The sequence below is a fragment of the Natator depressus genome, chromosome 1 (genome assembly GCF_965152275.1).
Source record: "Natator depressus isolate rNatDep1 chromosome 1, rNatDep2.hap1, whole genome shotgun sequence".
NCBI classification, from domain to species: domain Eukaryota; kingdom Metazoa; phylum Chordata; order Testudines; family Cheloniidae; genus Natator; species Natator depressus.
This window is the reverse complement of record NC_134234.1, coordinates 8,786,740-8,812,310: the sequence shown is the minus strand read 5'-3', so window position 1 is coordinate 8,812,310 and position 25,571 is coordinate 8,786,740. Positions and strand designations below refer to the sequence as shown.

The following is a 25,571-nucleotide window of genomic DNA, read 5'->3' as shown; positions in this document are numbered from 1 at the left end:
AAAGGGAACAGAGGGATCCCAAAGGTGGTGCGGGGGACTTTAGTGTGCTTCCTGCAACCCACTCCTCCAATTAAAGGATGAAGCAGAGGGATTTTTGGCAGGGGATGGCCGGGTTACCGTTGCTCTAGATATGAGGCCTGGCTCTGTCAGTGAGCCTGCTGCCATGTTTCACACTGCCTATGGAGCAAAGGCAGAGATTCCCTTTTCCCGGGGTTTCAGCTCAGTGGTGTCTTGTTTACACTGCCCCTCACTCTGATGGTGGGTGAGCAGGGGTTGGGATGGGAGGTTGGCCCACAATGGCGTTGGAAACGGAAGATGAGGGAGGAGACCCGAGGTCTGGTCTAGTCCATCCCCCAGGGGTCAGTGCAAGGATGTGTGCCTAGAACTCTCTGGATTCTCGTTGCAGAGCACTGCAAGCACAAGTCAACCATGGAAAGCCCCGTATCCATACCAAAACTCTTGGAGGGAGAGGAGCTGGAGCTGGCCAAGGTACCTGTCTTTTCACCTGCACCAGCACTCAGTAAAGACAGGCCTATCCGGGGATGGCAAGTCTTACGGGACCTTCGGTGTCACAACCATCCTATCTAAACTTAGTCCTAACGGGGACCCAGTAGCCCCCTGAAGAATGTATGCACTCCAAGAGGCACAGAGCGCAAGGTGGAGGTTCCAGTGCACTGGGGAGTTCCTGGTTGGAGAGGAACAGCTTAGCATTTCCTTCCCCTCCCAGAGCCACTCTATGAAGGGCATCTCAACCCGCCCCTTGTTCAAGAGCGCTTGGGGTATGAATCTTAGCGCGATTGAGAACTTTGGTCAGGGGATCCTGCCAGATGCCCCTGAGCAAAGGGGTGAGTATCTCTGGCATCTCCAGACACATCTCTCCCAGCAGCCTAGTAAAGGCAGCACTGCTGGGATAGTGGAATGACTCTGCATTTGAACGTGTGATTTGTGAGGCTTGTTTCCCCTTCGTGACGCTGCAGTGTCTGTTTGCAGGTGACCATGCTGCTCCTGTACCACGCCTCCATGAGCACCAAAAGCCCCAGGGACTGGAACGAGTTTGAGTACAAAATCCAGGTAGAACCTCGCCAGCTGCATTCAGACCCCCGCTGTAGGCTTTTGCGTGATGTCTCCCTTCCTCTGCTACTATCTGGTTCCCGGTTGGGTTCTCCCCACAGCCACTGCCCAAGCAATGGGCGTGAAAGGGGGGAAGCATCCTCCCATCTGGGCTTGCCATGTAAGCTGAGAAAGATGGCCTTGTGGCTAAGACTTGGGGTTCTAGTCCTATCTCTGCCATTGAGTTGCAGTGTGACCTTGGGTGAGTCATTTCACCTTGGTTCCATCATCTGGAAAATGGGGCTAATAATGACCTGCCTCACTGAGGTGTTGAGATGGATGGACTCAAGGGAGGAATCTTTCTTCTTCTCCCCTTCCAGTGGATCCACAAACCCCTGCTGTTGGTGGATAGACTTGGAGATGGACTTTGTGTTTCAATGCACGGAGAAAGACCCCCTCAGATCTGACCAGGCTTTAACTTCTGGGTCACAGTGTCAGCTCCCCAATACTTCCCCTTCCCAGCACAACAGATTGGGGTATGGGGAGCTGGCATCCTACTGAACTGCCTTCCCAGTGCTTGCACAGTCGCTAAGCAACAGCTGCTCCTTTTGAGGAAGGGGCTGCAGCCACAGCATATCTGCTAACACTGATGGGTCTGTGTCTCAGGCTGAGCTGGCGACCGTCCTCAAGTTTGTGCTTGACAACGAAGAGAGCCTGAATGAGAACCTGGAGCTCTTCCTGCAGAAGAAAGGTGAGTGCTTTGTGTACAAAGGGTTAACAGCAATGAATCATTCAGGCTGGCTTGGATGGAGTCACGTAACACAAAATAGCATGCATTGCTGGCACGAAACCTTAATAAGCAGCCAAGCCCTGGGTAGGGGGCAGTAGTCATTGGACGTAATGTCAACACCACGCTGGCATATCTCCAGAGCCTCACTAAGTCTGAAGGTTAATAGAAAGTGATTGGCCTTGATGATGATAGCAGTGAGAACCGTTCCTGAATGCCCCAAGCCTTTGGCACCTTCCTCCCCGAATGTAACCCCCTGTGTCAATACTGTTGCTTCTAGTCAGTACGGGAAATGTTTTCTAGCAGGATAAAACCTGACGTGCTGAAACTGATGAGCTGCTGCAGTTCGAGTGAAGTAGCTGCAGTGCAGACTTCCCCAAATGGTTCTGATGCAAGCCCGTGAAGCAGGACGGAGCCCTGAGATGGCAGGGTCTGCCGGGCATAGTCACGACTCCCTGTCTGCGCTCTGTTTTAGTGACCTCTCCTTCCCCGGGGTCTTGCACTGATGCATAATGCTTTTACGGGGCCTTTCCTCTCAGGGAGAGCGTCTCTCCTTGTGCTGCAGCAGTGCAGGCCACAGCTACCAAATCTTCAGAGAAGTGGCGCTGTCTGTATTTCCAAAACCAGAGCTCCTGGCTGCCACAATAAAAGGCAATATAGAAATCACTGACCCAGCGAAGCGCTGGGTCTCTGACCGGCTCTGAAAAGACTAGACTAGTCTGCACGGCCACCTCGCGTTCTGGTGGATTCCAACCATTTCGCAAACAGCACAACAGACAGTGCGTCTAAAAGGCAGCCACCTCTGGGAAGGTAGCTAGGCGGGATGCCCACAGCACAGCAGTGGGGGAAGGGGACGTTTTGCCCTGACCAAAGCAGGCAGGGCAAACCCCTTCCTCTTGGATTCCCATGTAGAGCGACAAGACCACGTGGGGAGGAGGGGTTTAAGGCCTCATCTGGAAACCCCACAGTAACCTGTTTGGAAAGATGAAGGGTTGGGCTGACCTGCGTTTCCTAGAAACGTAGATATTTCAAACCTGAGGCTTTATGCTTCAAAGCCATCCCCTCTGGCGCTACAGCCGGCAACTCAAGGTCTCACGTTTGCTCTCCCCAGTGCCGCTGTCATCCTCCAGCATCTCCAGCACGAGCTCCGAGGAGCAGTCCCCCGTGTTCTCCCGCCAGCACAAGCGAGAGGTGCGCTTCCTGGAGCTGCAGAAGATCGCCTCCTCATCCAGCATGAACAAGTACGTTCTCCGCCTTCCTGGGGAGACTGGCTTTCACGGGGGTAGCCCGGCTTTAACGGCGTCCTGGGGCGCTAGGGCAGGGTGCTCAGCAGATTAAAAACTCCTTCCTGAGAGGTGGGCTCGGAACACAGTCATTGCCAGATCAGCTCAAACCACTGGTCCGTTTAGCCCGATAGCCAGTGAACAGAGCACATCCCCCTGAAGCAGCAAGTTCTGAGAGTCTGATCAGCCTGTCCCCATGGCAAAGGCCAGTCTGCAGCATCTTGTGAAAGGCTGGGAGAGCAGCGAAGATCAGAGACAGCCCAGCGAGAACTAAGCTAAAATCTCTCTCTCACCCTGGTGACTCTGACTGCAGTATAAAGGGATATGGAAGGGACTTGTCCTAGACTGGAAGGTATTTCTGCACACACTCCAGGCCTGAGCCCCGTTCAGTGAGTGGGATTGAAGTACGGGTGGTCCTTTTCACACTGGTGTACGGTACTAAGTGGTCACTGTGATAGCCATTGTTACCATAACAGGTCTGAGATTCTGATAAGGCAGAGGTGGGCAAACTACGGCCCGCAGGCCGCATCCGGCCAGGCCCATGAGCACCTGGCTAGGGAGGCTAGTCCCTGGCCCCTCCCCTGCTGTCCCCCCTCCCCTGCAGCCTCACCTCACTGCGCTGCCAGTGAGCTCTGGCCCGCCACACAGCGCATGCGGCATGGCTGGGTGGCGGAGCTGCCAGTCCTGCTGCTCTGAGCAGCATGGTAAGGGGCTGGGGGTGTTAGATAAGGGGCGGGGGGGCAGTTAGGGGACAGGGGATAGGTGTGGAAGTCCCGGGGGGGCTATCGGGGGTGGGGGTGTGGATAGGGGTCAGGGGACAGGGAGCGGGGGGGGGCTTGGTTAGGGGGTGGGGGTCCTGGGAGGGGGTGTTGGATGGGTTGGAGGTTCTGAGGGGGGCGGGAAGTGGGGCGGGGCAGGCTGTTTGGCGAGGCACAGCCTTCCCTACCTGGCCCTCTGAACAGTTTTGCAAAGCTGAAGTGGCCCTCGGGCCAAAAAATTTGCCCACCCCTGTGCTAAGGAGTAAGCGTGAGGGACTGCTCCTCCTTCTCTGGCCTGTGGTATCATGTGTTGTATGGCTGGTGCTTTCTTTACAGCTTCCTTCCTGGCTCGCCTGCCTCCCCCATGGGCGACATCATGCAGACCCCGCAGTTCCAGCTGAGACGGCTGAAGAAGCAGCTGGCAGACGAAAGGGAAAACCGGGATGAGCTGGAGCTGGAACTGACCGAGAACCGCAAACTCATCACAGAGAAGGGTCAGTAGCTATCAGCGTAATCTGGGGTATCGGGGGGGATCTGGCTGACAGTGTATATTGGAGCACCCTCTTCTGGCTGCAAGTACTGCCAAGCCCATGGTGTTGGTGCCATGGATCTGTCTTGTTTGGAGGCTGAAGGCTTGCAAGCCTTGGGCATCTCTGCTCTCCAGTGTTGGAAGGGAGCCCTAGAGGGCTACCCAGTCCCTTTCTGTACATGGTGGCTGCACTGTCTGTTCCAGGAGTAGGCCCTCAGTGGTGCTGGCTGTTTGTCAGGAGCCCATTGAACCTGCCTATGCAGACCGTCAGTACGGCCCGTGGAGCAGGCACGTATTGGAGAGGACGTGGTGTGACGCTTCCCGAGGGTACTCAGCGTTGCGAGGCCTTGCTGCCTCTTACCACCTGCCCTTCGCATGAGGAAGCCTGTCTGTGCCTGCTGTGGGTCAAGCTTTTCAACTCCACTGGCCACAGGCAACACTAGCATTATCAGGTGCTGCAGGCCCCGCTGTCACTTTGCAGGTTAGCAAGAGGCACCCTCGAGCCCTCTGAGCGTTTCCCCAGCCCTTGTTCCACTATATACTCAGGCATTTACAGGTTCGCTGCTTCCAAAGTGCACCTCTGATCACCACTCCACTTAATACAATGCACTTGGTTTCTAGCAAAATCGAGTATAAATTTGTTTTAACAAAGCACGGAGATTCAAGCCAGTAGCAAGGAGAAGTATTGGAAACAAATGATTATGTATAAAATAAATCATAACAAGCATTCTAGAGCTTAGACTTCATTAACAAGATATCCTTATAATTAATCAAATATAGCTCATCCCCAAATCCTTGCAGTGTTGTACAGCCTGGCTGGCTGTGACTCCCTTTTTATGAAGCAAACACGCTAACCATTTTCCTCCTCAGTAGAGGATCCTGTGTCTCCTTGTATTCCCTGATATACCCTAACAATCCTTTGTTTTTTGTCACAAACAGCATGACACTCGCTGATCGTTTCTTTTCTTGTAGGATTTGCAATCTTTCAACCAGTATCCGGTTTAGTATGCGAACAGGTCTCCGTTATAAGACATACTGTATGCATGTGACCAGACACAGAGATAAGCATCTGTTGCCTCCTACCTGAAAAAAACCTGTCTGAGGTTTATCACCTGCCTGGTGGCCAGGATTTTAAGAACATACTTTTCAGTCTAGATCTATAACTCCTTAAATATTATCCATAGAGACCTCACATGCCACCCTTTGGTGCACTGTTATGCGTATATCTGACCCAGGGGATCCCTGTAAAAACCCTCTGCCAGTTGGTTCCAAGGGATCCAGTGGTCACATGCGGGTTCTCCCCTTCCAAGCTCTGACCAGAGCAAATAGGTGACACTGCACCGTCTGTATTTGAAATGAGCTCAACATCTTGGCAGCTTTCCCTGTTGGCTGCGTGGGCTCTGTATGACGATGGTTCCCTTCGCTATGTTACCAGCAACAAAAAGCTGCTCCAGCACAGCCATGCACGTAATCCGACTCCTCCTGGGTATGGGAGTCAAGTAGCAGCTGCAGGCCATGCTCGGGGCACCCCTGTCCTGAGTCTCCTCCTGGTATGATCAGTGCTTGTCATTTAGGCTTCCAACCGGCTAGTAACAGCTGCTTCTCTTCTTCTTCCCCAGAGACTCAAATCACCATGATGCAGCAACGGATAGACCGCCTAACTCTTCTCAATGAGAGACAAGCGGCTGATCAGCTGGAGCCAAAGCAGCTGGAAGAGCTGCAGGAAAAGAATGAAAGGTAACTCCTCCGAAGTAGCTTCTTTCTACTAGGGCTCCTGCTAGGTTGGTGTCCAGGGCTTGTGGGTCCCTCAGATAGGTGCTGCCTATCATTTATGTAATGCATGAGCCAAGAGTGATTAGAAAACGTCGCCAGACACCCTACTCTGCATCCTCTGCTATGGCAGATACCAGGGAGGAGGTGGATCTCTGCCACTGTGTATTTTTAGTGTGTCTGTTCCTTGGACTGCTCATGAGCAGCCCCGCATACATGTGCTGTAATCGGACTCATGCTGAATCTGTGGGGAGGACCTGGGTCCTCACCAAACCCCAAGACTACTGTTGTCTTCCTATCCTGCCAGAAAACTGGTCCTCAAAAGATTGTGCATTAGCTCCTCAGTGGGCGTAAATTGGTGTTGACTTACCCCAGTGCTGTCTCTAGGGAGTGAAACTCAGTTCCATGAACAGCGCCTTCTCCCTTTGCGGGGCATGCACCATCCGTCCGGCGTGACCAGAGAGGGGAAGACAAGGCTAGTGACTGTGTTCCCAAACTCCATGGCATGCTGCCTTATCTCTGAAGTCCTGGCAGATGCTGCTCACTCTGCAATGGTACATTTAGGCTGAGGAATCTGTCTTGCTTCAGCCTGGAAAGGGTGATCCCTGCTGGGGTATCTTCCAGTAGGAATCCTGCAGCAGCCTCTAAGCTTCCCCTTCAGAGTAGACATGATACGTTTCATGGAGGTCTGAACATTGACTTTTGCTTAGCCCCATCTCCATTCTAGACTTGGCTGTCAAAGTCTGGCTGTGGGGCTGGGAGACAGGAACTAAATCAGGCTCTGACCTTTTATTGTGACATTGAGGTGCCACGAGAATACGGGATGTGCCTCGTTTTCCCCATCAGCGTCCTCAGGAGGATTATGATGATTCTCTCTTTGAGAGCAGCTTCCCAGCTCCTCTCTCAAGTCTCTCTCCTGCTAGGCAGACAGTGTAATGCCATCTTCTCTCCCACAGCTTGATCCTGCGTTTGCACGAGGCCCTAAAGCAATGTCAGGACCTGAAGACTGAAAAAGGCCAGATGGACCGAAAAATCAGCCAGCTCTCTGAGGAGAATGGGGACCTCTCATTCAAGGTACGGGGCACCCCTTCTTCCCCGCAGTAATGGTACAAACCATTGCAGTCAGAGCATGGGGTAGCAGCGCGCATTGCACCTGTACTGTAGCTGCATTTATAATGGCTAGTTTTATACCCGGCCTCTGTTTTGGCCTGACCTTGCCCTGACAGTGGTGTCTGTTTGAGAGTAAATTTGCCATACTTCATTTGAATCTGCTGGTACTGGATGCTTTGCCATTCAGGTTCTTTTTATAAAACGTTCCTGTTAGTAAGGAAGGGTTGGCAGCATAGGTTGCATTCAGCTGACCCCTCAGTAATGATGCTTTTGGGGAAGAACGTGGGCCAGCTGATGATGGTAAAGCGCTGGACTGGGATTCAAGAGTTACCAACTCTGCCACCCGCTTCCTGAGTGATTTAAACTACCCTGCACCTCCATTCCCGGTCTGTAAACTGTGGCTAATACTGATCTTGTTATGCTTGGTTTCTTTTGTTTGTTTAGATAATTTCCTTTCTTTTATTTTAACTTATTTTAGGGTATTTTTGAGAATGTCTAACTGGCTTTGGACCCCAGTGGCCAGTGTTTTTTGTTCAGATACACTGAGTTTATCATGTGTTCTCCTGGCAGCTAGCCAAGTGAAGGAATGCCTTATTGCATGCTTCCCACGATAGCCAGATTGCAGCCGAGTCTCTCTTTATTGGGGTGGATGGCCTGTAGACCAACAGATATTTTGCCAATCTATCTTCCAAACCAGATATTGTATGGACATCAGCTAATGCTTGTTCGTTCCATGGGCTGTGCCCAAACTTTTGCAAAATTTGTCTTAAAAGGAGTCATTTCCTGTATGAATGTCAATTTTTTCTGCTCTTTTTGAGCTTTGTTTTTAGGGGACTCCTTTCACCTAAACGTATTTCTTTATGAATTTCTTTTACCTTTAACTTTTTTTTGTGTGCCCACGCTCATGCTGGGACTTACAAAACACAAAAGTCAGTACACACTAAAAACTCTGCCTGACAGAGCAGGAGGAGGAAATGCTAAGCCTCTACCTTTTGGGCTTGATCCTGCTACGACTGAGGGTATGTTCACCTATATAATTTTTTCCCCGACAGACGGGTAGGAGTGAGGACTCTAATTCTCCCCCTTATGGCCCGGCACCTCTATGACGGGGGGGTGTATATACCTAGACAGTTTGTATATATCTTATTTGTATAGTTGTCCCTGACAGACGGGTCGGAATGAGGACTCTAATCCTCCCCCTATTGCCTGGCACTTCTGCGACCGGGGGTATGGTTGATCACTTTATATGTGTGGTATACCTTTTAGCAATATTTAGCAGTATGTTCAACAATCACAGCGCATGTCTTCCCCCTTTTGCAATTCTCCACCAAAAATGTTACGCTTATAAGAAGCACATGGGATCTTTTTCAAGGGAAAAGGCAATATGCCACATTTAGTGAAGATACGATTAGCATATGCATTCAATCACACCACACACATGCATTGTCCCGCCAGTCGATGTTATAGTTACCAGTCCAGATCAATCTAGTGGCCAGCAAGGTTGATCCCGGGTAGGGAGGAGCCGGGTTCCGTTGATCACAACACGATGCTCCGGGGAAGTCTTGGCAGGATGAACCCAAAGTTTCATGGCAAGGCACCCTGTTTCTATAGTGATTTTCCTTCCTTGGGATCCATGAGTTCTGCACCGTCATGCTGTCCATCAATTGTTGTTTGACAAGTGCTTGTTTTCTTAAATTGTCCTCATTCTTGTTCTTTTATTAAGTTCCTCAGGGAGTTACCCCAGGCTCATTTTGATCACAGCTATCTTGTCCCCATTGATAGGTGCCTGTCTCATTTTCAGAGTCCTCAATCTGCCCTCCTCTGACATTTCAATAGGGGCGTGTTGCAGCCTCCTGGTGCCCTTGCATCTGTCTCCCGTTCCTTCCTAGACCATCTGGCTCCGCAATGGCCTTCACACTTATTTTTTAACACACACATTTCTTATTCACACACAAAACAGAATTAATTTACACAACATTTTGAACAGGAACATCAAGTTGCAATGCAAAAGAAAACAATCATGGCATTCTTTTACTTGTTTTAAAATGCTAACCCTACAACAAAACGGTGACTCTCAAAGGTCTGTTACGGCCTTGAAATTGGTCCAGACACACAGAAATTCTGGCTGCTGCATCTCTACCAATGGCATATTAGGCCATTCCTTTCTGCTATTCAAAAAGGGTGGCTGACAGAATATGGGCAAATCATACATCGATACATTTAATACATGTTACATTATCATCTCATTTTTTATTTTTCATTCTAAATTATACAAAATACAAACATAAAATCCTACTACTACAATCTCCCGCCCAGTGGGATTGAGAGAAGAAACGAACGTGTGCAAGGCTGCTGGATACAACAGTGACAGAGGGCATAAAGACTATGGAAAATAATCTCGTGTGTGCTGCTGAGCACAAGGCTCTTGTGTAAAGGAAGGCTGAGCTGAACAGCCCGCTCTGCGTGCACTTGATAACCAGGCGGTGTTTGGGCATCTTTCATTTTGGTACAGCTGCGGGAGTTCGCCAGCCACTTGATGCAGCTTCAAGAAGCTTTGAACGAGCTCTCCGAGGAACACAACGCGGCGCTGATGGAGTCGGGGGAGAAACAAGCCCGCCTGGAGACTGAGCTCCACACCGCCCTCCACGAGAAGGTAGGGAATGTTGTGCATTATGCCCGACAGAACCAGGCAACTCCTCTACATCACGAGTCCTACTGGGGTGGGTGATAGGGATCCAGCACTCTGAACTTGGTTACCAAGCTTGTGCCCTCTGGGCTAAGGAGTAGTGTGGAGGCAGCTTGTCTGTCTCTGAGGGAGGAGTGCTTTGGGTGGATCAGCAGTAATACCAACACGCGGGTTGTGCGTAGCGTTAGCTAAGAGTCCGTTCTATCCTCCTGAGAAAAGATGTCAGCAGTGCAGAGCGTGGAGGGGGGGTGGGGCTCTGGAATCCCAGCAGTGGGAAGAGGAGCCTTGGGCCTTTATCAGTTAGGGTGAGACTTTAGCTGCTGGAGGTGGAGACCAGGAGACCAAAGAAGCACCAGAAATGATCAGAGACTTGAGAAAACCTGACCTATTAGGAAAGGTTAAAAAAACCTGGACTTGAGAACTAAACTGAGGGGGGACCTGTTAAGTCTTGGTATATTAAGGGCTTTTATAAAGAGGACAGTGATCAATTGTTCTGCATGTCCACTGAATGTCCACTGAAGATAGGACAAGGCTTGGTTTGCAGCAAGGGAGAGTTAGGTTACAGCTTAGAAAAAATCTTCTTAACTCTCAGGGGAGGTGAGCTCTGCAATAGGCTTCCAAGGGAGGTTGTGGAATCTCCAAAACTGGAGGTTTGTAAGACCAGGTTAGACAAACACCTGTCAGGGATGGTCCAGGTTTACTTGGTCCTGCCTCTGGACACGGGGGTAGACTATATGACCTTATAGATTCATAGATATTTAGGTCAGAAGGGACCATTATGATCATGTAATCTGAGCTCCTGCACAACGCAGGCCACAGAATTTCACCCACCATTTCTACAAAAAACCTCTCACCTATGTCTGAGCTATTAAAGTCCTCAAATCATGGTTTAAAGACTTCAAGGATTAGAGAATCCCTTCCAGCCCTACATTTCTATGATTGTTTGTTCCCCTCCCACTTTTGCTACCTTCCTCACTCTTGTGTCTTGTTCCCCAGAAATGCTTGGAAGAGAAGATGGAGATTCTGCAGGGGAAGATCTCTCTGCTGGAAGACCAGCTGACAAAGCTGGGGGAGAATGCCACGCAGGAGAAAGGAGAGGTTATGGGGGACATCCTGAAGGTATGGCTTCTTGCTCAAGTCAAAGGAGGAGCTACAGTGGCAGCAAGTGCAGAGGACTTCAGAAAAATACCTTGATCTATTGAGGAAAGCAGAGCACAGGACGCCCCGCCTAAATCTGTGTGATTCATAACCAGCCCCTTGTTTAAAGACTGTCTGCAGCCAGCCTGCTAGCATAGCAGCAAGAAACTAAAGAGCTGAACGCTTGCATGCCGAGGAGAGCCCCAGTCCCTTTGAGAGTGATTCTCCATTTCCCAGCTCAGAAGCAACTGATAGCTCTTCTGACTTACCAAGCAGCACTGGCAGGGACATCTTTCTCCCGGCTGGGCAGGGGGAGTGGTAGAAGAGTGAGGCACTCCTGGTTATGGAGGGAGGATACAGATGGCTAAGGATAGAGGATAAAGATGGCTAAGCTACAGTTCTCTCCTGCTGCCTGGCATGGTAATGGGCATTCTGAGGGTGAGAGATTCCCAAGCACGATCCCTTTCTGCATAGTACGTATTTCAGAGGGTGGCCCCTGATGTGCTTGCTGGCTGTGGTGGTCTCCTGTTACCCTATAGTGGCAGTGCTGGGGGAGGTCTCAGCTTAGGAAAGGCAGCTTTTGCTCTGGAGCATGGCAATGGTGGGAGAACTAAAAACACACAGGAGCCAGGTCGAGTTAACGAGCATTGGGTTCGCCAGGAATATGGTGCTGCTGGTGGGGAGGAAGAGCTAGCAGGTCTCTGTGGGGCAGAAGTGTCTAGATCTCCTGAATGGTTGTGGAATACCACTGATGAGTGTTTCCTTTCTCTCATCAGCTTGAAGACTTAAAGCAGGAAGTGGCCAGCCTCTCTGCTAAAGGGATAGAGCTCCAAGCCACAATCCTGCAGCTGGAAGAGGAGAAGGGCCACCGTGAGGCAGATCTTCAGTCCGAACGGAGCTGCTTTGAAGAGGAGAAACTTCAGCTCACGGGCCTCATCGCCAACCTCCAGAGCTCAGTCTCTGAGCTCCACCTGGCTAAAGAGAAGCTGGAACAGGACTCCAGAGTGCAGGAGGAGCGCCTGTCCGCCCAGGTAAACACACTCACCACAGAGATTGCTAAGCTAAACAGCTTCCTCCTCCAGAGGGACCAGGAGCTGGTGACTCTTCACCAGCAGGTGGAGGAGGAGAGGATTCAGAAGGGACAGCTGGCCGAAGATCTCCAGAAGCAAGAGCAATCCTCCAGAGAGACCATCCAAGGACTGAGCGTGCAAGTGGACCAGCTCAGTGACACCCTCAAGCACAGCGAGGAGAAGCTGGTGCAGTTCACCCAGCAGATGGAAGCTACAAGCAAAGGGAAAGCCAGACACCTGGCATCTTTGAGAGAAGAGCATGCGAAGGCCATGCAGGAAAAGGAGTCTGCCCTGCGGCAGCTACAAGAATTCCAGCAGGAACAGGAAGCGGAGCTGGCAGCCCTGACCGCTCAGCTGCAAGCTTTGGAGAAAGCCAGAGATGCTAGCCAGGCCTCTGCCATAGAGATACAGAGGGAAAAAATTGAATTGAGCCAGAGGGTCCAAGAGCTGGATGCCAGAGTCCTTGAACTCACTGCCCAGTGCTCGCAGGGCGAGGCCCAAGCAGCAGCTGCTGAGTCACTGAGAGCCCAGCTCCGAGAACTGGAGAACAAGCTGCAAGAAGGCCAGCAGAAATTCTCAGACAAGGAGAGGCTGGCCAAGGAAAACGCCCAGCTCCAAGAGCGGCTTCTGTCCATGGAAGAGTCCGTCCGGAATACAGAGGGGATCTTGGAGGATGAGAAGAGGAGAGCTTCAGAGACCCTTGAAGGGAATCTTAAAAGGATAACTGAGCTGGAGTCCCAAATGCAGAAGCTGGCAGAGCACCGAGATCAGGCTATGCAGGAGGTGGGCGAGGAGCAAGCTCAGAGACAAGCGCTCAAGCTGCAGGTGCAGCAGCTGGGAGATGAATACAGGGCAAAGACAGAGAGGCTGCAATGTCAGCTGGCAGAAATGTCTTCGGCCGCTAAAGGGGGTGAAGGAGAGCGTGAGAGGCTGGAAGAGACAATAAAAGCTCTGAGTGGAGACCACAAACAGGCCTGCCAGCAGCTCCAGGTGGAGCAGGGCAAAGTGGCGGAGCTGGTGGCGCAGATGAAGTGCCTGACCACAGAGCAAGAAGAGAAGCTGGCACTGCTTCAGACTGACCTCTCCAACGCCCTCGCCCAGGTCAAGAAGAAGGAGAGCGTGGAGCTAAAACTCAGGGATGATCTCTCCTCTCTGCAGGAGAAGACAGCAGTGTCCCAGCAGGAAGCAGCCCAGCGCCTAGCTCGGCTGGAGATGGATGCACAGAAGGCAGCTGAGGCACTCAAGGTTGTCACCAAGGAGTTGTCCGATGAAAGGCTCAAGACAACAGAGCTTGAAGCTACGGTGAAGCGTCTTGGAGAACAGAAGCGTGAGGAGCTAACAGCTACGGAGTCTGATCTCTCCAGAGCAGCGTTGGTCCTGAAGGAGAGAGAACTAGAAGCGGAGAAACTGTCTGGTGAGGTTAAACTGCTGAACGCCAGGCTGGAAGAAACCCTGCAGAAGCAGAAACAGGAGCTAGCTCTTCGAGACACGGAGATGAAGCATCTGACAGGGGAGATGGAGCAAGCCAAGGCAGACCTCGCAGCGGAGAAAGCCAGCAAGGCAGAGCTGGAAGTCCAGCTGCAGAACTCCATCAATGAGCAAAGGGCCGAGCGTTCTGCTCACCAGCAGGAGCTGGCCAGGTCCCTGGAATTGATCGAGGAGAAGGAAGGGGAGCTGGACGAGCTCCGTCTGAAAAACGTGTCTCGTAACGAGGAGTTGAGAGACCTTCAAAAGACTGTTGTCAAGTTGAAAGGGGAGCTTGCCTCTGTGGAGGCACTGAAGGAGCGGGCGGCCAAGATGGAAAATGAGCTGCAGGGCTTCCTGGAGGTTGCCAGGACCCGAGAAGCCGAGATTGACAGCATCAAGTCCATTGTGTACTCCAAGGAGATGTCTCTCAAAAGCTTGGAGGAGAAGATCCGACACACGGAGCAGGAATCCAGCTCCAACCAAGATCTCTACCAGGAGAAGCTGAAGGAGAGTGAGATGCTCCACTCTGAAATGGAGAAACTGGAGCAGAAGTGCAGGGAGCAGCGAGACACCATTGCCAGCCTGGAGAAAGCAGCAGCTCAAACTAAAGCAGCCACTTCGGAGCATCAGGAAGCCCAGCTGGAGGCCCTGAGGGGAGAGGTGACGCAGCACAAGCAGAAGGTGTTGGAGCTGGAGAAACTCCTGGAAGCCTCTAGGTCAGTACAGGCTGGGCAAGATGGCACCATAGAGACACTGAAGAAAGAGCTCTTGGATAAGGGGAGAGAGCTGGCCCAGAGTAAAGACTCCATTGCTACAGCAGAGAAGGAGCTGGCGTCTCTGCGCTCTTCAGTTCAAGAGAAGGGCAAGTTGGAGGACAGCTGGAAGGAACAAATGTCCCAGTGCTGTCAGGAAGTGGAGAGGAAAAACAGCCTGATTGGCAGCCTGGAGCAGGAAGTGTCCATTCTCCACCTGCAGGTCTTGGAGAAGGAGGGAGAGAGCAAGGAGCTGAAGCGCCTGATCATGGCGGAGTCGGAGAAGAGCAAGAAGCTGGAGGAGAGGCTGCGGATGCTCCAGACTGAGATGGCCACTGCCGCTTCTCGAGCAGCAGAGAGATGCGCTCGGATGAAGGCCGAAGTGCAGGCCTACCAGGAGGAGACAGAGAAGCAGAGGATGTCCATAGAGGCCCTGAAGAGGGAACTGAGCGCCCAAGGTGAATGCCAGGAGGAGCTCCGCCAAGAGGTGAAGGCCTGGCAGGAGAAATGCTTCCAGAAGGAACAGCTCTTGTCCTCTCTGCAGCTAGAGCTCACGAATGCCCAAGCGTTGGTCGGGGAGCTGATGCCAGTGAAACGCCTCTACCAGCAGCAGCAGGCTGAGCAGTCCTCCCTGGAAAGCAAACACTGCAAGGAGCTGGAGCAGAGGCAGAAAGCAGCCAGTGCTCTGGAGGCAGAGCTTGCCAGAGCCAAGCTGGAACTGGCAGAGCTCCTCTCCCTCAAGGAGAGGCTCTCCGAACAAGACCGCGCTGTGCAGAGGCTGCAGGGGGAGAATGCCAGTTCCGCAGAGCGGCTCGCTGTGCTCCAGCGGGCCAACACCCAGCTGATGGAGGAGAACCAAGTGCTCAGTGAGCAATCCAGCCAAGGGCGGCAGAAGTTTGATGCCGAGCTCAGCCAGGTGAAGGAGAAGCACAGCCAGGAGATGGAGGCCCTTAAGGTGGAGTCTGAGAAGCTGGTGGCTGGGAGCCAACGAGAGGCTGAAGACGCAGTTAAGAAGCTGGAGGCCATGACCAACAAGTACGAGAACGCCAAAGTCAGGGTCCTCGAGGAGAGGCAAAAGTTCCAGGAGGAGAGGCAGAAGCTGACGGCTCAGGTAGGGCACCCGCTACGCGTTCTGCTTGGCTTGGGCTTGCCCGGGCCGACAGCAGGAAGGGAGAAGGCTAGTGACTGAGAAGGGAAGGGAAAGTCCTGACTCGCCTACTAGGACTCCAGCGGTTTGGACGTGAAACTGCCCTGGGTAGGACTCTGTCAGAGAGCTTTGGGGTCTGCTGTTAAAGGCCAATTGTACCCCCGCCCCCCAGCGAAGTGCTACGTGAGGGTGTCAGGGCTGCCAGTTGGGAGTGGAGAAGGGAAGCAAGTTTCTCCAGACCTGCAGCAAACGGTGCCCCTAAGCCTTTCTGGCCCCCATGAACAGCTCACTGATGCCTGCTGGGCAAGTCCTTTGAAAGGTGGTTGACCTGGCCAGCTAATTCCACTACGTGGCCAGCTTGGCTGGTGACGCTGGCCTGGAAAGCAGCATTTCTGCTCCCGAGAGTTAATCTGTCCCTGCAGCTGGTCAGCTCAGCTGTGCGATAGGTCAAAGCGCCTAAGTTCCTGCTGAACCAGTTGCACATGGACGTGATTTCAGAGGGATAGGGCCATCGGCACAGCAAAGCAGTCACTAAGATCGCAGAGAGGCTGATCCCCTCAATCTGATCCGTAGGGCCAGCAGGGCTGCTGGGATGAGCTAGGCTGACCTTCTGCACGACACAGGCTGGTTGGGATCTGGAGAGAGAACAGACCGGCACCCCTCTTGAGCTCCAGGGGCCAACCACCCCTTTGCCATGGCAGCAAGTCACCAAGGAGAAGGGCGCAGTGTAAATCCTGCCTGAGATCCCCCTTGTGGAGTCTTAGCAGACGGGATGGTCTTTGTCGTAGGTGGTCTGTTTCTGGTGTGTTCACTTGTGTCTTCGTTGCTCGCCCCATTGTACAGGTGGAGCAGCTAGAGGTATTTCGGAAAGAACAAGCTAAGCAGGTAACGCATGCGAAGTGCTGGCTGCTTAAACGGTGACAGTGCATGACTCTAGCTGCTGCCGCTTCCCGCCACAGCTGCAGTCTCCTGTTAACTGTTTGCAGTGGGGACTCTGGGCCTTCCCGGAGAATGAGCCACGAACGCTGGTTTGCTCCACTGGACTGCCTTCCCCTGAGCTGCACGTTCGCTCCTGGGGGGGAGGACCCAGGCCATGAAATCTCTCACCAAAACCTACCCATGTCCCAGCCTAAAACGCTGCAGGGAACGGCACTGTGCACAGGTCAGCCTGTCTTTCGTTCCCTCCTCTTCCCTTCCCTGCCCCAGTAACAGCCACGGGCTGCGCTGCGATCTGAACCGAGCAGCCAGGCATCCGAGTGGGTGTTCTCCACCCCCAGCAACCCTCTAAGGAGTACTGGGACGCTCCGTGTCCTGCTCTGGCTGCCCCCTTCTGCAGGCTGGGCATCAGCTCCATGTTGCTCCCACCCCTTTCTGCTCTCCCAAGCAGTGAGGCCGAGACGTGGATCCTACACTTCAAGTGAATCCAAACTGCTCAGTCAGGCACTGGCTGGAGGTGGGGCTCTGAGAGCATCTCCCGCATGAGGCCTTAACACAGATTTGCACTGAAAAGTGACTGCAAATGCCCTTTCCTGCTCTGTGTGCAGCGTCAGCGTTGCGGTTACCTCTACCTGTCAGCACGATGTGAGCGAGGGAGCTGGAGTCCGTACCTCCGTGTGCACCACCCCAGAGCTGTTACTGAGCTTTAGGCCTCCCGAGGGCAGAGGTGTAACTTGGGGCAGGCTGTGACCCTGCAGAGCATGTAGTCCTGGTGCTGATGTGTGAGCAGGAAAAGATCGCAGCGTGGCTCTCCCGCCCCGGGGTGGGTTGCAGCGTGGCATGTAGGAAAGAACATGGGGAGACAAACATGAAGCCCCTCCCATAGTGCCATCTTGGTCACTTTTCCGGGTAGAATTGCACCGCCAGCCCTGCATACTTTGCTTGAGTGCTTATACGTTGCATGCTAAGGGATTGCATGGCCCCTAGGCGTTTGTTTCCTAGAGGAGGGTCTCTGGCTGCTGGGAGACAGGGCTGGGTCTGGATCCTTGGCCCATATCCTCTGGACTGCTATGGCCCCCTTTGCTACTGGGCCATGCACCCTCCCCTGTTAACAGCTGCTGATGCTGGGCTCCCTCTGTTGGGGTCATGCAAGTTACCTTGATGTTTATGCCAAGTCTTAGCCTCTTCAGCCCCTTCTTGACTTGGGATCTCTCAGCACGGTGCTGTGCAAACCAGATACAGCTTTCCTCCAATACCAGCACCTCGGAGAACATCTCCACGTGGCTCATTTCCCCTGATAATCCACAAGACACCCAAAAAAACCCCATTGATTTGGGTTCAGGACAAATGCAAGGAGGAGAGCTCTTGGATTCCAAGGCCAGAAGGGACCACTGTGATCACCCAGTCTGTGTAACACAGGCCAGAGACAATAATTCGTAGAGCCGATCTCTCACAAAAACATTCAAGTGTTGATCTTGATTTTAAAATGGTCAGTGATGGAGACTCCACCATGACTTTTAGTAAATTGTTCTGGTGGTTAAAATGGCCTTGCATCATCCCCTCCTGTTGGTGCTTGGACAGCCAACAGTTGGCAATGGAGACAAGTGCTGGAGCTTGGAGCCGCAGGGGGCGCTCGGGGGGGTCATCACCTGTTTTTTTTTCCTTACATCTAATGCTTTCGTTCCTTACATGGGTTTCCTCAGACCCCTAATTGTCTTGGCTTAAGTAGCTGCTCTCCTGCCTGCATAAAGCAAACCCTTTTTTCCATGAAAGACTAACCGAAGCCAGGTGTGAGCTGTCTGCTTGGAGAAGCCACTAACCAGTGTTGGGGTTGTGGAGGCCTGCGCTGGGGGTTGCTTTGGCTGGGCTGCGAGGAGTGTCTGTGCTGGGTTCTGAGGGTGGCTATACTACCTCTGCTGGGGAAAGGGTGGGAATGCGCATCTGTACAGGACTTGGGGTCTGGGACTAAAGCAATGCCCCTGAAACATTCCTCCAGGGGGGATTTGTTGAAGGAATATGTCCACACCATGGCCAGTGCTGACCATGTCTCGGAACGCTGGTTAATCCCTGGAGCTGTTCTGTGACAGGCGATCAGGGAGGTCGGGACTAAGGAATAGAGGTGATAGCACTAGCCACACCCTCTGCTTTCCTCCTCTTTCAAGATCTAGCAGGACCTCAGGTGGTCTCAAAGCTCACGCAATGAGGGTTTCCGTTGCTAGGTGCGTTGGCACCTGCTTTCCCGATGGGCATTAAGGCTCAGCTGTCCAGAGGCACTACAGTCCATGGGCTTGCGGGAAGTGCATTGGCGCATTGTGGCAAGGAGGGGAATCCTGGACATCTGAAGGGATGGTGCTGCCTTTAGAGGGAAGGCTCCAAGCGGCTGGTGTAACCACTCTCCTGTTCCCTGCTAGGTGGAGGAGCTGAATAAAAAGCTGGCCCAGAACGAAAAAGCCACCCGATCCCAGCAGGAGAAACTGAAGGTAACGTGGCATAGGCGGGAGGAGGACTGCATGGCCAGGGCAGTGTTTAATCTTGGGGACCAACCTGCCTGACTCCAGGCCACATTGGGGGGGCTTGCTGGGATCCCCAAGGGCTGCACTGAGCTTGTGTATAATAGAGAGGGGCTGACCACAGTCTGCTCTAGTAAAACGCCTGCAATGTGCCGTCTAGCTGACTAGAGGAGTACAGGGGACCGGTGCTCGGTGGCCTACCCCCGACAACACAGATGCGGGTAGCTGCAGGAGCCTCATATTGGCTACATCTGCCCTGTAAAAATTCACTGCCATGGCAGCCAGTCTTCCAAGGGGAGGACCGTGAGTGCCAATGGGCTGCATCTGCTGTCGACCTTCTCTGGAGGTGCGCAGAGGCCGATCTGGGAGTTTGGATTGTGCTGCTGGTGCACCGAGTCCATCAGTATCCTCCTCAGAAAGCAGCGGCTCCCCCCTCTTCGGAAGCATGGCCAAAGAGCTGTCTCCATAATGCAGGTGGAGCGTGGGCTGAACCCTTCATGGGGGTGACTTAGAAGCAGTTGGGCTCCATTAAACTCTTTCTCTTCCCATCTCCTGCTGGCTCCGCAGGTGTGGGAAGGGGAACTCCAGGCAGAGGCTGATCGCCAGCAGGTGAAGATATCTGAGCTGCAGGAGCAGCTGGCCCAGAAAGAGAAGGCTGCAGAGCACTACAAAGTGCAGGTATGGACAGCTGGCTCCCTCCTTAGGGGCCCATCATCATTTCCCATGGACGCTGGAAGGCGGCGGTGGCTTGACTGTTTCCTCTCCTCCCAGGTGGAGAAGGCAAAAACTTTCTATGACGCCAAGAAGCAGCAGAACCAAGACCTGGCGGAGAAGCTGAAGGGGATGGAGCAGCTGCAGAAGGAGAATGTCGAGCTCAAGACTGAGTCAGAGCGGCTGGCCAAGGAGCTGCAGCAATCCATGCTGCAGGCCAAGGAGTCGGAGCTCAGCTGCAGGAACCTGACCAGCCAGGTCCGCAGCTTGGAGGCACAGGTACGGGGATGCTGCACCTTGTGGGGAGTTGGGGGGTGGAGTGGGGTCAGAGATCTGGCTCCCTTCAGTCCACCCTTACAAGCACCCCAGTTTAGGAAGGTTGGATGCAGATCTGGAGCCCGTCCATCACTGGTGGGGAGAGTGGTGGATGGTGCTTCATGCTACCCTACAGGACGAGCCGGGAAGCAAACATGCTTGTTACCCAAGGTGTTGGCTCAGCAGGGAGCCGGGGTTTTAACGGTGATGGAGTGTTTTGTTGGGGTACTGTGGCTGTCCAGCTTCCATCTTCACCCCGCTTCTCAAGCAACAACTGCCTACAGTCTTCACTAACTTCCCCACTCTGCTGGAGAATCCTCTCTGCTGCAGAGCTATTGCAGCCATCACCCAGGACAGATCAGCTGGCCCAGCTAACGTTGCTGAGGGTGGGGAAGTGACAGCAAAGAGGGCCAGGCTGATAGCGGTGGTCCCACCGCTGCACAAGGCGGGGCATGGCACTCACACAAGAACCTGCGCATGCAGCGGGAGACCATAATGCAGTAACCTTCCAGCCGGTCAGCTGGAGAGCTCAAAGCACTTCACAAACTAGTGAATTAGGCCTCATGACTGAGAGGGGGAAGATTTGGCGTGGGGGACTGAGCTACAGAGTGGAAGTGATTTCCCTGAGGTCACCCCAAGCTGGAAATGGAACCCAGCCCCTTTGAGCCCCAGCCCGTTGCTTTTAACAAGATCCTCCTTTCCCCTTGAGTCAGCTGTGTTCCCCAGGGCTTCTTGCCACCTCTCCAGAGTCCTTTCCTGGAGCAGAAGTGGGTTTCTATTGCATGTGTGCTGCGTGTCCAATCCGACTCTTGGCCGGCCCTTGGTCCCCCAGCTTCACCCGGGCGGTGCAGCCTACCTCACCGTGCCGTTCCTCCCCGCCAGGTGGAGTTTGCAGATCGCCAGTTACGGGAGCTTGGCAGGTTCCAGGTGGCTACGGATACGCTGAAGAGCCGGGAGACCTTCCGTCAGAACCTGGCTGATGTCAGCACAGACAGCCTGGACCTGAGCGGGGATGAGATGCTGCCGCTCAACTCCACCAGGTACCTCTTTCCCCCACGCTGGGGCAGCCGAGAGTAGCTGGGCCCAGGCTCTGAAGTACCCAGGGCCTCCAATGCGGGAGGGAGTTAGAGGCGATACCCTTCAGCTGGGACCCTTCCTGCCCAGCTCTGCAAGTTCGATCCCTGGGCCAGCATTTCTCAGCCAGCCTGGGAAATGCAGGTCAGCTGTTCATGCCTAGCTTGTGCTCTGAGCCATCTGAAGCGGACAGGGCACCATGACATGTTGCATTCACCTTTACCCTGTTTCAGCAGGAAGCCTAGCCGATCCCAGTCGGAAATCTCGGCCATGCCGAGCAGCGTGGAATCGCTCACATCCCAGCGGCTGCCTCGTAAAGTTGAGTCTCTGGAGAGCCTCTATTTCACCCCTATCCCCACCCGCACGCAGTCCAAACTGGAGAGCAGCATTGGCTCCCTGGACGACCTGTCCATTGACTCGGGCTGCAAGACCCGTTCGGCTCGCCGGCGCACCACGCAGATCATCAACATCACCATGACGAAAGTAACCCTGGGTCCTTGGCGAGGGGAGGGGGGCAGGGCCCACCGAGCCCAGTGGAGTGAGGGCTCAGAGCTGCGCTGGGGACAGGTGCATCTGAAGATGCTTCTGCTTCATCACGCCCTCTGCTCTTCCAGCTAGCCACACCAGAGGGGAAGTGGGACATCTGCTGAGGCAGCTGGCATGTTAGCATGGGAGCTCCTCAGACCTCTTGGCTCCAGAGGCCAACCCAAACATCGGGCCCTCATCCCACCAGGCTTGGATAAGTCCAGCCCTGAGCTGCTCTTGGCCTCCTTACAGAGCGGGGGCCCTTGAATCATGGCCCCGTGGTCAGCAGCAGAGGAGCTGTTTGAGTGCGGAGCCCTCCCTTGTACTGAGAAGAGGGAATGGAGTGGTTTGTCGGTTCCTCTTCCCACACCCCCCGATCTCTCCCGTGCCCACCAGAGGCTGGGGAGGCAGCTGGTCCATGGCAGACCCATGCTGGGGGGCTGATGCAGGCTGTCTCGAGCTTTGCCCACCCACCCAGGTTGAGGGGGCTCTGCGTCTGGGGAGGGCTCGAGGAAGCTGATCTGCCTTGTGTTCTAACACGTCAGAAACAGGCCGAGGAACCAGACAGCGCCAACGCGTCCTTCTACAGCGTGCAGTCGGCCAAGGCCCACCAGAACGCCCCTGCACAGAACCCCGCCAGGAGCAGGCTGCGCTCGGCTGCCTCCACCCGCACCGTCACCAGCTGCCGCTCTCAGGAATCCCTCGCTGGGCTGGGAGCTGCCTCCCCTGAGGAGACCCTGGGCAACCCCGCACTGCTCAGCCTACCCGGCTACCGGCCTGCCACCCGCAGCTCCTTGAGGCGCTCTCAGGCGGGCAGCAGTGCCAGCCTCAGTGAGTTCATGGCCTGGGGGGCAGGGGGTGGGGTCAGTGCAGTGAATGAGGCAGGCAGCCTCTTTCTTGGCTACAGAGCACGTTTATCCATTTGAGCCTCTGCCTGGGGGAGTCTAGTCTGGGTGGGGGGTGCAGTAGGGTGCAGGGGCTGTGTGGGGTCCAGGGCTGCGGGGCAGGATCAGGATGCACCAGCAGAGCTGGGAGTGGAAAGCTCTCCCGGTAGTCTGTGCGCTGGCGCTCCCCTGCTGTGAAGTTAGCGTGGCCCCGGGGGCCTTTCAGCTCAGAGGCACTAATGCTCCCATCTCTGCCCCCTGCCCTGGTTTTCAGGCCGCAGCAGCTTCTATCTGGGCACCTGTCAGGATGAGCCGGATCAGCTGGACGATTGGAACCGCATTGCCGAGTTGCAGCAGCGTAACAGGGTGTGTCCCCCCCACATGAAGACCTGCTACCCCCTGGAGTCTAGGGTAAGAGCTGGAGAGGAGATCGCAAATCCCCTGCCTGAGAAACAAACCGCTGACTTACCTGCCCGAAGATCCCTCCACTCCAGGGCCAGGCGAGACCACCTGGCTCCCCCTGCTGCCCTCCCCCTGCAGTTGGCGTGTGTGATCCCCCAGCGATGGGCACTCACAGCCGTCTGTGGACTGTCAGCGGTCTGCGAAGAGCCTTTCCTTGTAGGTCCCCCATGGCAGTGGGTCTTGAATGAAGCAGTGGGTGGGCCGGGGAGGTTGAAGGCCCATGAGAAGTAGCAGAAATCTGCAGGAGGGAAGAGACCCCACCACGCCCTACCGCCACCCCACTGATCAGGCTCTGTGCTTAGCACTTCCTTTCTTAGCCTCGGCGGCTGGCACGAGCTCCCTTCCTTTGGTCAGCGGCTTCCCCCAGCTGGTGCTTGTGGCCTGTAGCCACGTTCTTCCAGATCGCGACAGTTCAGTGCCCTTTGCCTCTCCCCCTTTGGAGTGCTGACCACTGACCAGTCCGCCCTCTCTCCCCGCTCTGGGGGTAGGTAGCTGTTAGCCCATTGTCAGAGAGGCCCGCTGGTTGGGGCTGCAGCTTGGGATGCAGGACACCTGGGTTCTATTCCGAGCTCCGCAACTAACTCTGTGACTGTCCGTGCCACCGTTCCACGTCTGTGTAACAGGGTGATATGATGTAGTGAGGCTGGAGAAATCCATTAATGACTAGTGCTCTGATACCATGGCCCCCAGACTTTAAGAGATGTGGCAGGAGCTGCGAAGTGACTTGCCCGAGATGTTGGGTCAGCGTTGGAGCAGGTAGCTGAGCTCTGGCTCTCAGACCTGGACTTGAACGACAAGCCCACCACTTATCTGTGAGCCTCCCTTCAGTGCTGGATTTATCAGCGGTCTGAGCACCTGCTAACTGGGTCGGACTCGGGCAGCTGAGGCTGGGATGGAGACTAAAGAGAATCTAGGCCTGGCCCAACACCCGAATGAATACTGTGTCTCGGTTTTTAATGAGGAGCTTAGGGGAAGTGACAGGGCGGCTAATGGAAAGGAGGAAGTAGAAATTACCACATCTGAGGTGAAAGTCAAACTCAAACAGTTTAATGGGACCAAATCAGAGGCCTAGATAATCTCCACCCAAGAATATTAAAGGAACTGGCATGTGACATTGCAAGCCCAATAGCTAGGATTTTTAGTGACTCTAAACTCGGAGTATCATAGAATATCAGGGTTGGAAGGGACCTCAGGAGGTCATCTAGTCCAACCCCTTCCTCAAAGCAGGACCAATCCCCAATTTTTGCCCCAGATCCCTAAATGGCTCCCTCAAGGATTGAACTCACAACCCTGGGTTTAGCAGGCCAATGCTCAAACCACTGAGCTATCCCTGTCCCCCCCTGCCCCACCTGAGAATTGCTAGTACAGTACCTATTTTTAAGAAGCAGGGTGGTGGGAAGGGATCCAAGTAACTATAGGTCTGTTAGTTTGACATCAATTGTATGCAAAGTCTTGGAACAAATATTGAAAGAGAAAGTAGCTAGGGACATAGAGGCAAACGGTCATTGGGATAAAATACAACATGGGTTTAAGAAAGGTCGGTTGTGCCAGACCAATCTGATCTCTTTGAGAAGAGAACTGATTTTCTAGACAGTGGATCTACTGCATTTCCTGTCTACCTGGCTGTCAGCAAGGCATTGGATACAGCTCCACATGGGAAATTATTAGTTCAATTGGAGAAGATGGGGATTAATATGAGAACTGAAAGATGGGTACGGAGCCAGTTAAAGGGGAGACTACAAGGGGCCATACTGAAAGGTGAACTGTCAGGCTGGAGGGAGGTTATTGGCAGAGTTCTGCAGGGATCAGTCTTGGGACCAATCTTATTTAGGCTTTTCATTCATGACCGTGACACACATGTTGGAGTGTGCTAATAAAATTTGCAGATGACACAAAGGTGAGAGGTATTACCAGTACGGAGGAGAACAGGAGTATCTCATACGATATGGACAACTTTGAAAACTGGAGTAATGGAAATGGAATGAAATTGAATAGTGCAAAGTGCAAGATCATGCACTGAGGAACTAACCAGAAGAATTTTTACTATAAGCTGGAGACGTATCAGTTGGAAGTGATAGAGGAGGAGAAAGGCCCTGGTGTATAGGTCGATCACAGGATGACTATGAGCCACCAACGTGATGCGGCTGTGAACAGGGCTAATGCAATCCTAGGATGCATCAGGCAAGCTATTGCCAGTAGAGACAGGGAAGTGTTATTGCTCTTGTTCAAGGCACTGGTGAGACTTCATCCGGACACTGTGTGCAGTTCTGGTCTCCCGTATTTAAGAAGGATGAATTCAAACTGGAACAGGTGCAGAGAAGGGCTATGAGGATGATCCGAGGAATGGAAAACCTATCTTACGAGAGGAGACTCAAGGAGCTTGGCTTGTTTAGCCAAGACTGTTGTTCAACTGTTGACTTGTTTAACGAAGGCTGGAGGAGATATGATCACTCTCTATAAATACATCAGAGGGAAAAACACGAGGGAGGGAGAGGAGTTATTTAAGTGACGCGCCAATGTGGACACAAGAACAAACAGATACAAGCTGGTCGTCAACAAGTTGAGACTCGGAATTAGATGGTTTCTAACCATCAGAGGAGTGAAGTTC

General features: G+C 53.5%; 1 protein-coding gene across 4 annotated transcripts in view; it reads left to right on the top strand.

Annotated features, from left to right (window-relative positions):
- The window catches only part of NUMA1 (nuclear mitotic apparatus protein 1), a 54,098-nt gene that overhangs the window by 24,847 nt on the left and 3,680 nt on the right, over nt 1–25,571 (top strand). For 2 of the 4 annotated variants that reach the window (XM_074954320.1, XM_074954328.1), the window contains exons 5-22: nt 407–489; nt 991–1,071; nt 1,717–1,801; nt 2,949–3,078; nt 4,215–4,372; nt 6,027–6,144; nt 7,134–7,251; nt 9,800–9,940; nt 10,970–11,092; nt 11,887–15,510; nt 16,390–16,431; nt 18,894–18,962; nt 19,560–19,670; nt 19,764–19,982; nt 20,901–21,058; nt 21,326–21,575; nt 22,163–22,448; nt 22,776–22,912. In XM_074954320.1, the coding sequence (XP_074810421.1) occupies nt 407–489; nt 991–1,071; nt 1,717–1,801; nt 2,949–3,078; nt 4,215–4,372; nt 6,027–6,144; nt 7,134–7,251; nt 9,800–9,940; nt 10,970–11,092; nt 11,887–15,510; nt 16,390–16,431; nt 18,894–18,962; nt 19,560–19,670; nt 19,764–19,982; nt 20,901–21,058; nt 21,326–21,575; nt 22,163–22,448; nt 22,776–22,912 (5,933 nt within the window). The remainder of the gene's footprint in view (nt 1–406; nt 490–990; nt 1,072–1,716; nt 1,802–2,948; nt 3,079–4,214; nt 4,373–6,026; nt 6,145–7,133; nt 7,252–9,799; nt 9,941–10,969; nt 11,093–11,886; nt 15,511–16,389; nt 16,432–18,893; nt 18,963–19,559; nt 19,671–19,763; nt 19,983–20,900; nt 21,059–21,325; nt 21,576–22,162; nt 22,449–22,775; nt 22,913–25,571) is intronic. The other 2 variants (XM_074954337.1, XM_074954345.1) reach the window with 2 other exon arrangements.